Genomic DNA, 12317 nt, shown 5'->3' with positions numbered 1-12317 from the left:
CCACCCACCTACTGCAGGGTGGAGGTGGAGGAAGCCAAGAGGCTGCCGGCGCCGAGCTCGGCTGGGTGTGTGCAAGCAGAGCTGTGAGCTTCTCCTTCCCATTCTGTGCTAGAGCAAAGCCTCGCTGTGCTTTCTGCCTCCCCAGCACCAGGACATGAGCATTGCAGTGCTGCCACCAATGCTCAGCCCTTCCCTGAGGTGTGTGGGGCCCTGCTGGGCTGGGAGGACCTCATGAACACATTTATTTGGGGTTACGACTAAGCCTGGCTCAGACATCACCTTGGTTTTACCCCATCAAAGCACACCAAGGGGCTTTGTGCTGCCAGGGGTAATCCTGGGGGGGTGATAAAGATCTCCTCATCCCCATGGAAATTGAGCCATGTTCCCCACATACCTCCACTAATTCAATTTCACACAGTGTGAACAGACCTGCCAAGCCTTTGTTATTCTTTCTCCTGCAGAAGTTCTCTGTGGAGGGGAGGGTGGGCAGCCCCGGTGTGTCCCCTCTCCCTTTCCCACTCAGACAGGTTTTACTCTGCTCTCCTTTCCAACCCCTGGGCTGAGCATGGAGGGGAGAAGAGGTCTGGAGCAAAGATGTAATTGCTTAGAAACACTGAGGGCAGGAGGTTACCTGCAGATGGTAGGACCTGTGTATGCTTTGTAGTTGCAGCATTCTACAGGACAAGAGGCAATGGCCTCAAGTTGCATCAGGGGAGGTTCAGGGTGGGCATGAAGGCAAACTTCTTGTCCTAAAGAGTAGTCAGGCACTGGCACAGGCTGCCCAGGGAGCCATGGAGTTGCTGTCCCTGGAGGTGTTCAAGAAACATGGAGACATGGTACTTAGGGACAAGGTTTAGTGGGCAGTATTGGTGGTAGGTGAACAGTTGGACTGGATGATCTTAGAGGTCTTCTCCAGCCTTGTCAATTCTGTGATTCTGGTCTATGACTTATAACTTATCCAGGCTATTTGAAATGCACAACAAGAAGTGGAAGTGACTTACTATTCACAATCAATACCTTGGACTTTTTTTTCCTTCTCTTTGCCCTTCTTTCTCCCCCCCCCCCTCCCCATCCCCCCTAATTTTCCTGTGAGATTACCCACACGTTTTCTTTTTAAACCTAAAATTACTCTTCCCCATTCTCTACATTAGTTCTACACCAAAGCTATTTGTTTGGGATTAGTTATACTTACCCGGCCGGAGGGGTGCTGGGAGGATTACTTGGAGTTTGCAAAGGGAAAATGGAAAGCACTATCTAAATGCTAAGTGTTACAAGAACAGATGAGCTATTTACCGATCCCAATTGGTAATACCCCCCAACTCCAATTTGGGCTCAGAAATTGAAAGAGCAGAATCCTTTTTCTGGAGAGACAAATAGCGGGAGAAGGCCAAGACAAGGTCAACAAATAAAAGAAATCCTAAGGCATCACTTAAGGTCAAAAAAGGGAGGGCTGGCTTTATTCCCACTGTGAGAGAGAGGAGCTGATGATGCTAAATGACCTGGAGAACAGGTGCAGGAAGGAAAATCATCCCAAATCCTAACAGTTCCCATTATTTCCTACACACACCTAACTGGCTTGTCTGGCACGGACACTCAGCCTGGCTCTAAACTCCTCTCATTTACACGGATAAGTTGTAGCAATGCAATGTGGCATTCTGCTGTGCAACAGTATTTGACCATTTCATCCTACAGTAGCACCTCAAGGTCCCCAGAGAGGTCAGGGTCTTGTGGTGTGAGGTTTTGTACACACACATCAACAGACAACAACTGCTTCAAATACTATCACCATCACCACCTGCATTGGCTCCATACAGACACAGATAGGAAGATGAACAAAAAACCCACAAAACCACCAATCAGCCCTTGTTATCATGAATTCTCCAACACTTACACCCTGCAGCCCTCCCCATATGATGCCAGAGGGAGCAGTGTGTGAGAGGAGCAGGTTGGGGAAGTTCTGGAGCCAAAAATGAAGGGATGGGAACACTGCAAGGACCCTTGTCTACAAGCCTATTAAACAGGTGATAAAAACTATGATTTCAAGTGGTGAGAAGAAAATATAATCAAGAGGTTCACAGCAAAGCTAAGAAGTGATGCCTGATGCTTTAGGTTTGAATAGGGGTACTGGGGTGGTATTCTTCAACCCCAATGGGGACACCAGTCCAGGCCGTGTCAGCTGGGAAGTGTCAGCTTAATAATTCATGAACGAAGATAAGAATCTTAATTGGGAAAAGAAAAATCTCTCCAGAGATGGGGCTGCTCCAACTTGCACTTTGCCAATTGCTCCTAAGAGCAGAGAAGGGTGAGCTCCTCTCCTCCCCATGCTCTGTGAGTGTGCAGGATGGTGTTAGCAGATAATTTGGTGGTCACAGAGGATTGGCTTTTATTCCTGAATTGAAAACTGGCTATTAAACATCATTTAAAGAACAAAATAAAAATAAAACAGCAATTTCTTTTTTCTTTTATTCTCTCCTCGCTATCATCATTAACCTTCTTTCTGCATAATATCCCTCTGCCAAGGATCTCCAATGGAGTAATAAAATTTTAGTACATAAACTTTATTGATGCTCTGGATGGGCGTTTTCATCCCATTTCAGACAGGGAAACCAAGGCAGAGGGAACTGAGGTGGCCTGCTCAAATCACACTGAGCATCGTTAGCAGCAAGGAATGGATCCCACCAGCACAGAGCCCCCGGGACACAGCACCCACCGGTACGTGGCTCTCAGAGGCCAATTAGCTTTTATGGAATCATTTAAGGAAACATTTCCTTTCAGAGACTCTGCCTGCTAATTTACTCCCAGGCTTTGGCACATACAAGCGACAGTGGATTATTCCTTGTAGGCTGTGTCACAGCACAGCTCAGAGGGGCTTCTCCCTCTCAGCAAGCAGAGCTGTCAGGAACTACCGAGCACCCCACAACATGCTGGGTACACAAAAGGGCTGAGGGAGTGTGCTCACAGCTGTTAATTAGATCTGATTGCAGAGACTTCATCAGTGCAGAGGGCTCTGCACAGAGCTGCAGTGCTCGGAGCTGTGCTTCTCAGCACGCTGCTGCTCCAGGTCTGCTCCCATCCTCAGGGCTGAGCCATCCATCACCTCAACACCCAACGCTGCCCTCCAGGTCCTGCTTCTGCAGAAGCCAGAAGAGAAGTGTGGGTAGTTGAAGAGAAGAAGGGCAGAAAGGATGGAAGCGGGTGAGCAAAGCACACCCTGGTTTGCTTTCCGCTGAGAAACAGTTAATAGGTTGCAAGGTTTCCACCCTTCCAGGACGGAGCTTTTTCCTCCCCTTTCGAGTGCCCCCTGCCTTCCTCCTCCAGTGCCTGGGAAGCTGTGACTGCTCTACACCGCTGACACCTCGGCTGCTCTGGAAACCCATGAACTGTTTGAGAAAGGTCAGCTGGCAGCCTGCAGCCCGCACTGCCTGCAGCCCAGCCGGCCTCGGGCAGTGCAGGAGCCCCCTCTGTAGGCAGAGACCCTCACTGACCAGCAGACCACGCTGATTGACACACTTTTTGGTGACATTTCTTCTTGCCCAGCCTCATATGAGCCCCCCAACATGGGGACTCCGAGCCAAGCAGGGACCAACTGCTCTGCCACCCACTGGGGCTGCCCCGTTCCTGGTGATGTGAATCCAGGCCATGTGCACCCAGGCTGGGCATCTTGCAGGACAGATCTGACATTAAAATAGCCAGCTTGGTGCCAGCTCACTGCTGGCAAAATTAAATAAGCATGTCTATATGGCTCCAAGCGTCCAGGTCTGGAGCTTGTCCTCTTGCCAGCCTCTCTAAGCAGCCACCTCCTTTACTGTGAGCTCAGCAATGTGCACAAGCACAAAGGAAACCACTCCAGCTCCATCCTTGCTCCTGCACCTTGTACTGTACATCACCCAGCCGAGACCCCCCAGCACTGCCACGGTCCCCCACCCCAGTGCATGGCTCCTGCCCAAATGATCCCATTTCACAGAACCATTTGAGTTGGAAGGGACTTTAACAGCCGCCAGGTCCAACTCCCTGCAATGAACAGGGACACCCACAGCTCCATCACTGCTCAGAGCCCCATCCAGCCTGACCTTGGCTGTCTCCATGTTTGGGTGGCTTCTAGCAGGGACATCCACCAGCCCCTCTGCACAATGCCCCCAAGACTTGTTATTGCTCATGAAGACAACAGCCCCATAACACATGGGAGGGAACACTAGGAAGAAAGACACCGAGGATCTAAAGCCAATTTGTAGGCACCCTGAAATAACTTGATTTCTCTGGTGTCCCAGAAGAACTTCTGTCTGAGACGTAACATTACTCATTCCCATTTGGAGAAGTTTCAGAATGCAACAAAAATATCTCAGGCTCAGTAATGAGGCAAGAAATCATGCTTACGTAGCTGAGCAAGTAACATCCCTCAACTTCTCTGTCCTTGTGGTGGAAGAAAAATGATTGGAGAATAAATTAATCCTAATAAATGTAGGATTCTGATCAGGCACATATAACCAGCCGTGCGTCTGCAGGATGAGCAATTGATGAAGTCATTGCTTCAAAGGTGCCTTGATGCAATTAGTCACTTGTGAAACACGTAGCAGAGGAGAAAATCCCGCTCCTTTTGTGAAGGAGCATGAAAATGTTCCTCGTGTCGGAGTGATTTATGGGTTACAGTGCAGCAAAATTAAAGAGAGCCGCAATTATGGGCGTTCTCATTAACTACAGGGATGAAAAGCAGAGGGGAGATGAGCGAGAGGATGGACAAGAGGCAGAAGGGCCAGATGAAGGCACCGAGAGCTGCATTTCTGTGCTGTTGTTTTTTCACAGAGATTATTTCCCCCTTTGCACAAACCAGTGTGAGGGGGAAGGGGCTTCACACATCAAACCAGTGCCACCAGAGGTGAATCAAGCCATTAATCACAAGCGTGAGTATCTGTAATTAGAGCTGCCGGGAGTCGCAGGAACAAGAGTCAAAGGCTGTAACGGGATTATGGACAGAACCAGACTGTTTTATGACTAATATTAGCAGATAAAGAGAAACTATCACGTGCCTGGTGAGAGCATCTGATGAGAGCTGGGGTGCAGGAAGGAAGGAATTTCCCATCTCCAACCTCAGCTCTGCTGTGCTCTGCACTGAGGCTCAACCATCACTGCACCCACCCACTCCTGGTGGGGTACCCCAAAAGGAGCAGACCCAAGCCATGAAGAACCTCGGGATTTTATTCAACACTCATAACTGGAAGTTTCCTTTATGGAATCAATGGCCATCCCCTGTCTGCCAAGCCCCATTAACAGAAGAAACACGGGCTGGAAGCAACACAGCACTCCTGATCAGTACAGCTCCGACACACCAGGCTTTGACTGGACCAACACAGCATCCCTCATTACACAGCTCTCACAGAGGACATGTAAAAGCACACACTTAAATGCTCATAGCTCTTAATGACTCCCTCTGGAGTGCATCAAACCCTTCACTCCAATCAGCACAACATGGGCTAACAAGGAGAAAGCTCTCACTTGGTCCAAATGACACAACTCAGGATACGAAGCTGTCTCTGTCCCGGGGTTCCTCATGCCATGTCACCCACTTGCAAAGACACGTTTACTGCTCTGCAAGGGAGCCAAAGCAGCAGGTCAACCCTGCCTGCCCCTCCCTATGGTAAAGCAGAGGTCATGGTCTGGGTGTCTGGGAGAGAAGGATTAGAGGGTTGGAAAGAGTTCAGAGGCAATTGCTCCAAACCAACCTGATGCAGTGATAAGGCTGCTCCTTGACCCTCCGTGCAGCTCCATCAGTGGGAACCCAGCAGGGGAATGCTGCAGAATATCCACTATATCCCTCAAAAACCCCACTAGCCATAGCAGTATTTCCTATTTTGTCTCTATAACCTAATCTGACCTCCTCTGGGGTCTCCAGATTAATATCTGAAAAAGCTCACAAGTCCAATCACCCAATTATGAAAAGGAAAGGTTTATCCTATCTAAACAGCATGAAATGTAACGTAGACCCAGCTGCCCCCTCCCTCCTGAGAGCCAGATCTCAATCCCTAGCAAGCTGAACAAACTGGGAAGGGGTCACGGGGGAGATGGGGAGGGTCTCTCCCTACTCCTGTATCATATGAAACCTGCAGGAGGAGCAGCTATTTTAATTGGCAAATCCCCAGACTCAAGGTTTAATCCCTCTCCATTTTTGCTCAACTTCCCTCATGCCAAAGCAACATGGGAAGCAGATGAAGCGCTCCACCTGGAGCTACAGCTCAGCAGGAGAAGCCCCCAAGATCTCAGTGAGCAGGGAGGTAGAGGATGGTGGGGCTCAGGGCATTCACGGCACACAGCAGAGACCCACTTGGGGAATGGTGAGGACTGGAGCAGCCTTGGTACTGATGTGGCAGAGCAGGATCACAGCTCAGAAGGACTGCAGCCTCCAAGCCAAGGCTGACTTACTGTCCTTGCTTCTGGGGCTGTCCCCAGAGTACCTCCTCATCCTCCAATAGGACTGGCAGGCTGTCCCAAGGCAGCCTTTGTGCCTTCTTGTATCCCTTTCCTATCCTAATTTCTTTCCAGAGAAGCACGGGGGGATGCTACCTAACTTCTGGGATTGCATTTCAGCCATCTGACAGAACCGAACACAGAGTGACCTCAACAGCAGCCAAAGGACTGGAAAGCAGATCCGCCGTCCCATTCAGGATCTCATTTCAGGCTTTGCTTGGAAAGAGGAACACACAAAACCTTCAGGAAAATCCCAATCTGGCAAGGAAGGCCAGTTTGGGTGTAACTCTGAGCCCATCCAAAGGGAAAATCTCTTTGAACACAGAACACACCCAGAGCGGGGCCACGTTGCATCCATGGGTGCCCACAGCCCCAGCTTCCCACGTTTCTCCATGCTGCACTGCCAAACATCAGCTCTGCAAACACAGACTGAGCCTCCCTCCAAATTTCAGGCACAATTTATTGACTAGACAGGATTTTCTAATCAATAATGGCTCCTATGAAAAAGTTCCACTGCGGTGCGTTCACGTGCCACAATCAGCCCAACCATGTCAGCAGCCCTCTCTCATCTGATGCTTTCCGACAAGACGGATTTGTGGCCTTGACTTTTCCAGATCGGGAGAAAGTTTATCCTAGGAGCTCAAGTTACACACCAGCAAAACACTCAATGCCTGGCCTCATTAACTGCCATTTAAGACATTCAGAGCCTCCTCTGCTCCCTTCTAAGGGAGCATCCACAGCTGTCCTTTGCGTGGAGGGCGAGGTAGCTGCAAGCAGACAGCACAAAGCCCTTGGCACACACCGTGCTCTTCAATACGTGCCATGCTCCTGGCACCACCCAGGGAGCAGCAGCCAGTTCCAGCTCTCCACCTATGAAACAATTCGGGAGAAAGCAAAGATAGTGCCCAGTTCTGTCCAAAAGGTGTCTGGGCAGATAAAAATAGATGCCTGGAACAACCATATGGAAATGTGAATTAATGAAATATTTCAGCAACTGACTCAACTCTAATTGAGAGCTGAGAACCCTCCACCTCCCTTCTGCTTTCCAGGATACAAAAATGACACTGGTAGGTGGAAATAACTACAGCTGTCCCAGTGGGAGAGAAATCAGTGCTTCGCAGTGAGCGCAATGGCCAAAATTAAGCACTAGCTTGGTGTTATTACACAACACATCCCAGGAAGCAGCTTCCAAAAACTTGACCTTCTCTTCAAAGGCTTCTTTTTGAATCAACTTTCCTGTTGCTAACAAGAGAAGTGGATGCAGCGCTCGAGTAAGGTCCTGTGGGATGGAGATCAGCTTTGTCCATGAGCTGGTTACTGGGGAGGCAGCAGCAATGACACGTCCATGCAGCAGCCCTACCCTGGCCAGGCTCCTGCACGCATCCAAAGCTCTGCTGCATTTCCAACCCCAGTACATAAACAACACATTGCTCACCTAGGGGCAGTTGGAGTCTAGCAAGCACCTGCCACCCTGAAGCCCACAGAGATCCAGCACAAGGAACAATCAGTAAGGGACAACTGAGTACTGAATATGAGGCTGGCTCAGCTCCCACCCACCATCACACCTTTCTTTGCACCAGTGATGCTCAAGGACACTTTCTGAATCCAAGTCCAATGCACAGGTGACCTACAGAAGAATTGTGCCCTAAACCCTGGTTTCTTGTTCCAGCCTCAGCTTGTGCCCCACCAGCTGTAGAGCCTGCATCCCATGGGCCAACACTGAAACCAAATATTCATCTACAAACACAGCACCTACATCAACATGTAGAGCTTGGTTTTCACAGAGGCAATCTATATCATCACCCACATTCAAGATCATCAGCATTTTTAACAACAACTGGTTTAACCACTGAAACCTTAACATCTGCTATACTTGTTGGCTTTAATTATAATTAACACACCTACTGACTTCAACTCACGCAACCTTGTAAGGGCAGCATCATCTCCTTGGTGCTCAGCTTGTACCAAAGTCAGAGCCATAAGGACTATTTTAAGGCACATAACGTGAGTGCAGCTTGGTCATAAGGAGAGCACACGGGCTCCTTCCTGACAGGCCCAGGATTTGTTCTGGCCAAACAGGTTTTTCTCCCCTTCCTCCAGCTTGCGGCTGGCTTCCACATGACCAGCAGCACAGCTTGCACACACAGGGTGTGGAAGGGATGGTTGTAATAGCTGTATCTATCCAGCCCCAGCCATCCAGGCATGGAGCAAGCATCCTCAGCCTCCCTGGGAAAAGCTTCAACCCATGAGAATACATTGGATAACAGCTTTTCTGTTGAACTGGTCCTCTGATTTCCACACTGCAGCCATGTGGAGGGGCTGCAGGATGGGTCTCTGAAGGCTGGGAGCAGAGGATGCTGACATGGGCTGTTCTGGTGCTGGGGACCAAAAGTTCGGGCACAGGGCTCTTTGGGTGAAGGCAGTCAGAGAAATGGCAATGGAACATCAAGAAAGGGATCAAAGAGCTCCCCCAGCATCATAACAACATACCCCAAAAGAAGCACAAACTCCATTCCACTCTCAGCAATGCCCAAGGGTTTGACCCTTGTTTGGATGTATTTTGGGGTAGGATGCACTGGGAGATTCCATCCTACCCACCCCAATAGGGGATACAATGTCCCATCTACCAGAGCATCTTACATGGAGCGCTCAGATCTCCCAGGGACCTTTTGAGTGGGGCCACCACAACAAGCTCTGGTGACACTCAGGCCCCTTGTCTGACACAGGCATGGACAGCCTGGCAACAGCAACCAGGACAGAGAAATAAAAAGCACTTTGCACAGCGGTCACGTTATCCCCTCATCCCTCCCCCTCATCCCCTTCGGAGCTTCTTAACTTCAGAAACCTTCCTCTAGAGGAGTGTTGGAGTGACAGAAAACATTTTCCAAGCCTAATATCAGTTCCAGATGTTCACAGCCATTTCAGTTTGTACCTCACCCTGTAAAACACATTTCTCTCTCTCCCTCTCTCCAGCGCAGCGCCTGCTTCGGCCATGACATCATGCGCTGGCGGCTGGGCCGTGCACACACACGCGCTCGCACCCTCTTCGAGAGCCTCATGTTCAAACAAAGAGCATCACTCAACTACAAAGCCATCGCACACATGGAGTTATGAGTAATTTCCACAAGTTTTAATAAACAGTTTGGGATGTAATTGCTCTCTGTCTTCTCCGCTGGCTCCCGAGTGGAGAGCCGCTCACTCCCCGCGCTCTGGTGTTGAAAGTGTGGTTTGTTTTGCACACAAGTTCACCTCGGGAACTGCTCCTATTCACATCAGCTGGGCCGAGGGCTGTGTGTTTCCAAGCACTAGTAAGAAGCCTCTTTAAAAACCACGTCCAGCCAGGGGGCAGCTGACCCACATCAGCTCCCAGCCCCTTCCACCCCACTGCAGGAGCGGAAGACGTGTGTTAGACCAGCCCCAAACTCATTCCTCCTGACTGAACTCCAAGAAGAAAAGGAGAAAATATTTTCTGGCTCAAGGGAATGGCTGCATCCTCCGGTTGCAAAGCAAGGAGAGGCCATAGAGTTTTGCAAGTAGGAGGTTATTGCAGGGAGCAGAAGGCAGGGCCGGGTACCATCTAGAGCTGAAGCTTTCCATAGAACTGGATAACAGGTTGGCAGAACCTCAAACAATCAGAAATGGCTGCAACTGTAACAATGCCCAACTATGAACAGCACACATGCTTAGACTCACCAAGGGACCAAACAACAGCATTATCAAGAGCCTTCTCACCTTGTGGGATTCTCCCAACCCCACATGGCCAATGCTACGCAAACACATGGGCGCACCTCCTAACAACAGGAGCAACTCGCCACTACCTACCAGCAGCTAAAGGACTGGTGGGGAAAGAAGACCCAGCAATATCCAAACACCCTTAAAGATTCACATCCTGCAACACCCCTCTCTCAAGGCTTCCCCCCTTCTGGGGCTGAATTATTTTTAAACGTTTTTCTTGTTTGTGCTTCCTAGATGGGACGGAGACATGATGGCAGTAAGGGGATACCTATGGTGGGTCAGGTGAAGCAGTCACCAAGCAATGCCTTTTAGAGCTGTAGCAGCCAGCATCTTTGTAAATCTATGCAAGGTAAGAGAGAATAAAGTCATCTGGCATCAGAGGCCTGCAGGGTAAGGAAGGAATGAAGGAAGGAATGTTGTTTGGTTATAAACAATGCAGGAAAATAAGGGAGAGTTTCAGGATTGGCTTTTCTTTTTAATTGTTAATGGGGTCATTGTGTCCTGAATGGTCCCCCAGAGCAGGGAAAGGGGAGGGCAGCTCCTCACAGTGAATTCAATGACCTGTCAAACACATGGCAGTCATAAAAAGAAAAATAATAATAATAATAATCTGTGTTTCCTCCTCTGGCTGCCAGGCAGAGCTCCAGCCACTTCAAAGGAGCAACCCCATGTTTCCCTGGTCTGGCCTCACCTGACCGAAGCGTGAGCAATCTGGAATCCCCATCCCAAACACAGAGCTTTGGTGGCTTGTTTTCTTTCTCCGTTATTGGAATTTGCTCCTCTGAGATGAAGAGCAAAACTTCTTCCAGGCCAGGAAACTACAAACACAATGCTGGGGCTGGGGCTGCACTGGGTAGTTCTGTAAGCAGGTGCTAGCAGGGAGGTGCAGGAGAAAGCCCCACTTTCAACCAAATTTGATTTTTAATCACAGCAGCCATTGGCCTTTGCAAACTCTCACTCCAACCACGAGTGGAAACCTTCTCTATTCTAATAGAGATGGATGGAATTTGGTACTGCCAGCACCAGGGGCCCTTTGCACAAAGGCAGATCTCTGCTTCAATCAACAACCAGCTGCCCTCAGTTGCTCAGATGAACCACTTTAACAAGCTAAACCCAAAGTCCTTGAGCAAGAAGCAGTAGGAGGCTTTCCCTGGTTTTCTAAGCAGCAGTAGCAACACTCAAGGCCTCCAATGTATTTTCTGAAATAAATCATTGATTCACTGAAATCCACCCCATCCTTCACATCCCTCCACCTCGCCCAGCAGCCCCTGCAGCACAACTGAACTGCTGACAAAGGCTTTGCAGGGTACAAAGTGCTCAGTCCAGCCCAGAGCTGGAAACTGATCTCCAGCCCAGGGAAGTTTCAGATTTCCCTGTGCTGCTTATGTGATCCCTCTAAAAATTGCAGGCTTCACGTTGCTTTGCTAGCTGTGCAAGGTAACTCTAAGTGTCTTACCAAAGGCCAGAATGCAATTCCCACTTACTGGGAAGGACCAGAACAGCCCTTCAACTGCTGCAGGCTGACCTTCCCCTGCACCCACAGTCCTGAAGCTCTTCATGCTGATCAGATCAAACACCAGCTTCACTCAAGAACTTCAATTCACAGCTCTCCTACCCAAAAAATGCACATCAGTTCAGTCCAACACACTGCTTTTCTGTTTTTTCCCATCCCGTCCTACACCCACATCAGCCTTCAGAAACCTCTCCTAAAGTCTTCACCACCACCTCAACTCTTTGCACCTTTCTGCACAGAAGTAACAGCTCTGAGGACACCCAGCACAGCACAGCTCAGCACAGCACAGCACGCACTTCTGAAGGGCACAGAGTCACCCCGCAGCATCACCCACCTGTGTAGAGGTCCGTGTCTGTGTACTCATCCACCTTCTTGTGGTGCAGGACGTAGTCGGATACCTTTGTCCCAATGGCAGGCTGCACATCCAGCCACTCCAGGGAGACCACAGTGCTGGAGGGCTCCACGTTGGGGGACAGCCGCAGGCTGGGCAGGGCAGAAACCAAAGAACACATCAGCTTCAGCTCCTTTTCCATGAGGAATTCCCTCTCTAAGCAGTACAAGTCTTGAATTGCCCGCCTTCATGCAGAGAAGCATGCACATAGAGCACAAA

General features: G+C 49.7%; 1 protein-coding gene across 2 annotated transcripts in view; it reads right to left on the bottom strand.

Moving 5' to 3' along the window:
- The window catches only part of ASTN2 (astrotactin 2), a 231119-nt gene that overhangs the window by 58150 nt on the left and 160652 nt on the right, over positions 1-12317 (bottom strand). For both annotated transcript variants that reach the window (XM_015878748.3, XM_015878749.3), the window contains exon 19: positions 12042-12190. In XM_015878748.3, the coding sequence (XP_015734234.2) occupies positions 12042-12190 (149 nt within the window). The remainder of the gene's footprint in view (positions 1-12041; positions 12191-12317) is intronic.

The sequence above is a fragment of the Coturnix japonica genome, chromosome 21, assembly GCF_054131305.1.
Source record: "Coturnix japonica strain WE chromosome 21, WE-NBRP24, whole genome shotgun sequence".
Taxonomy (NCBI): domain Eukaryota; kingdom Metazoa; phylum Chordata; class Aves; order Galliformes; family Phasianidae; genus Coturnix; species Coturnix japonica.
The sequence above is the reverse complement of the archived record's forward strand: the minus strand, read 5'-3'. Positions and strand labels throughout refer to the sequence as shown.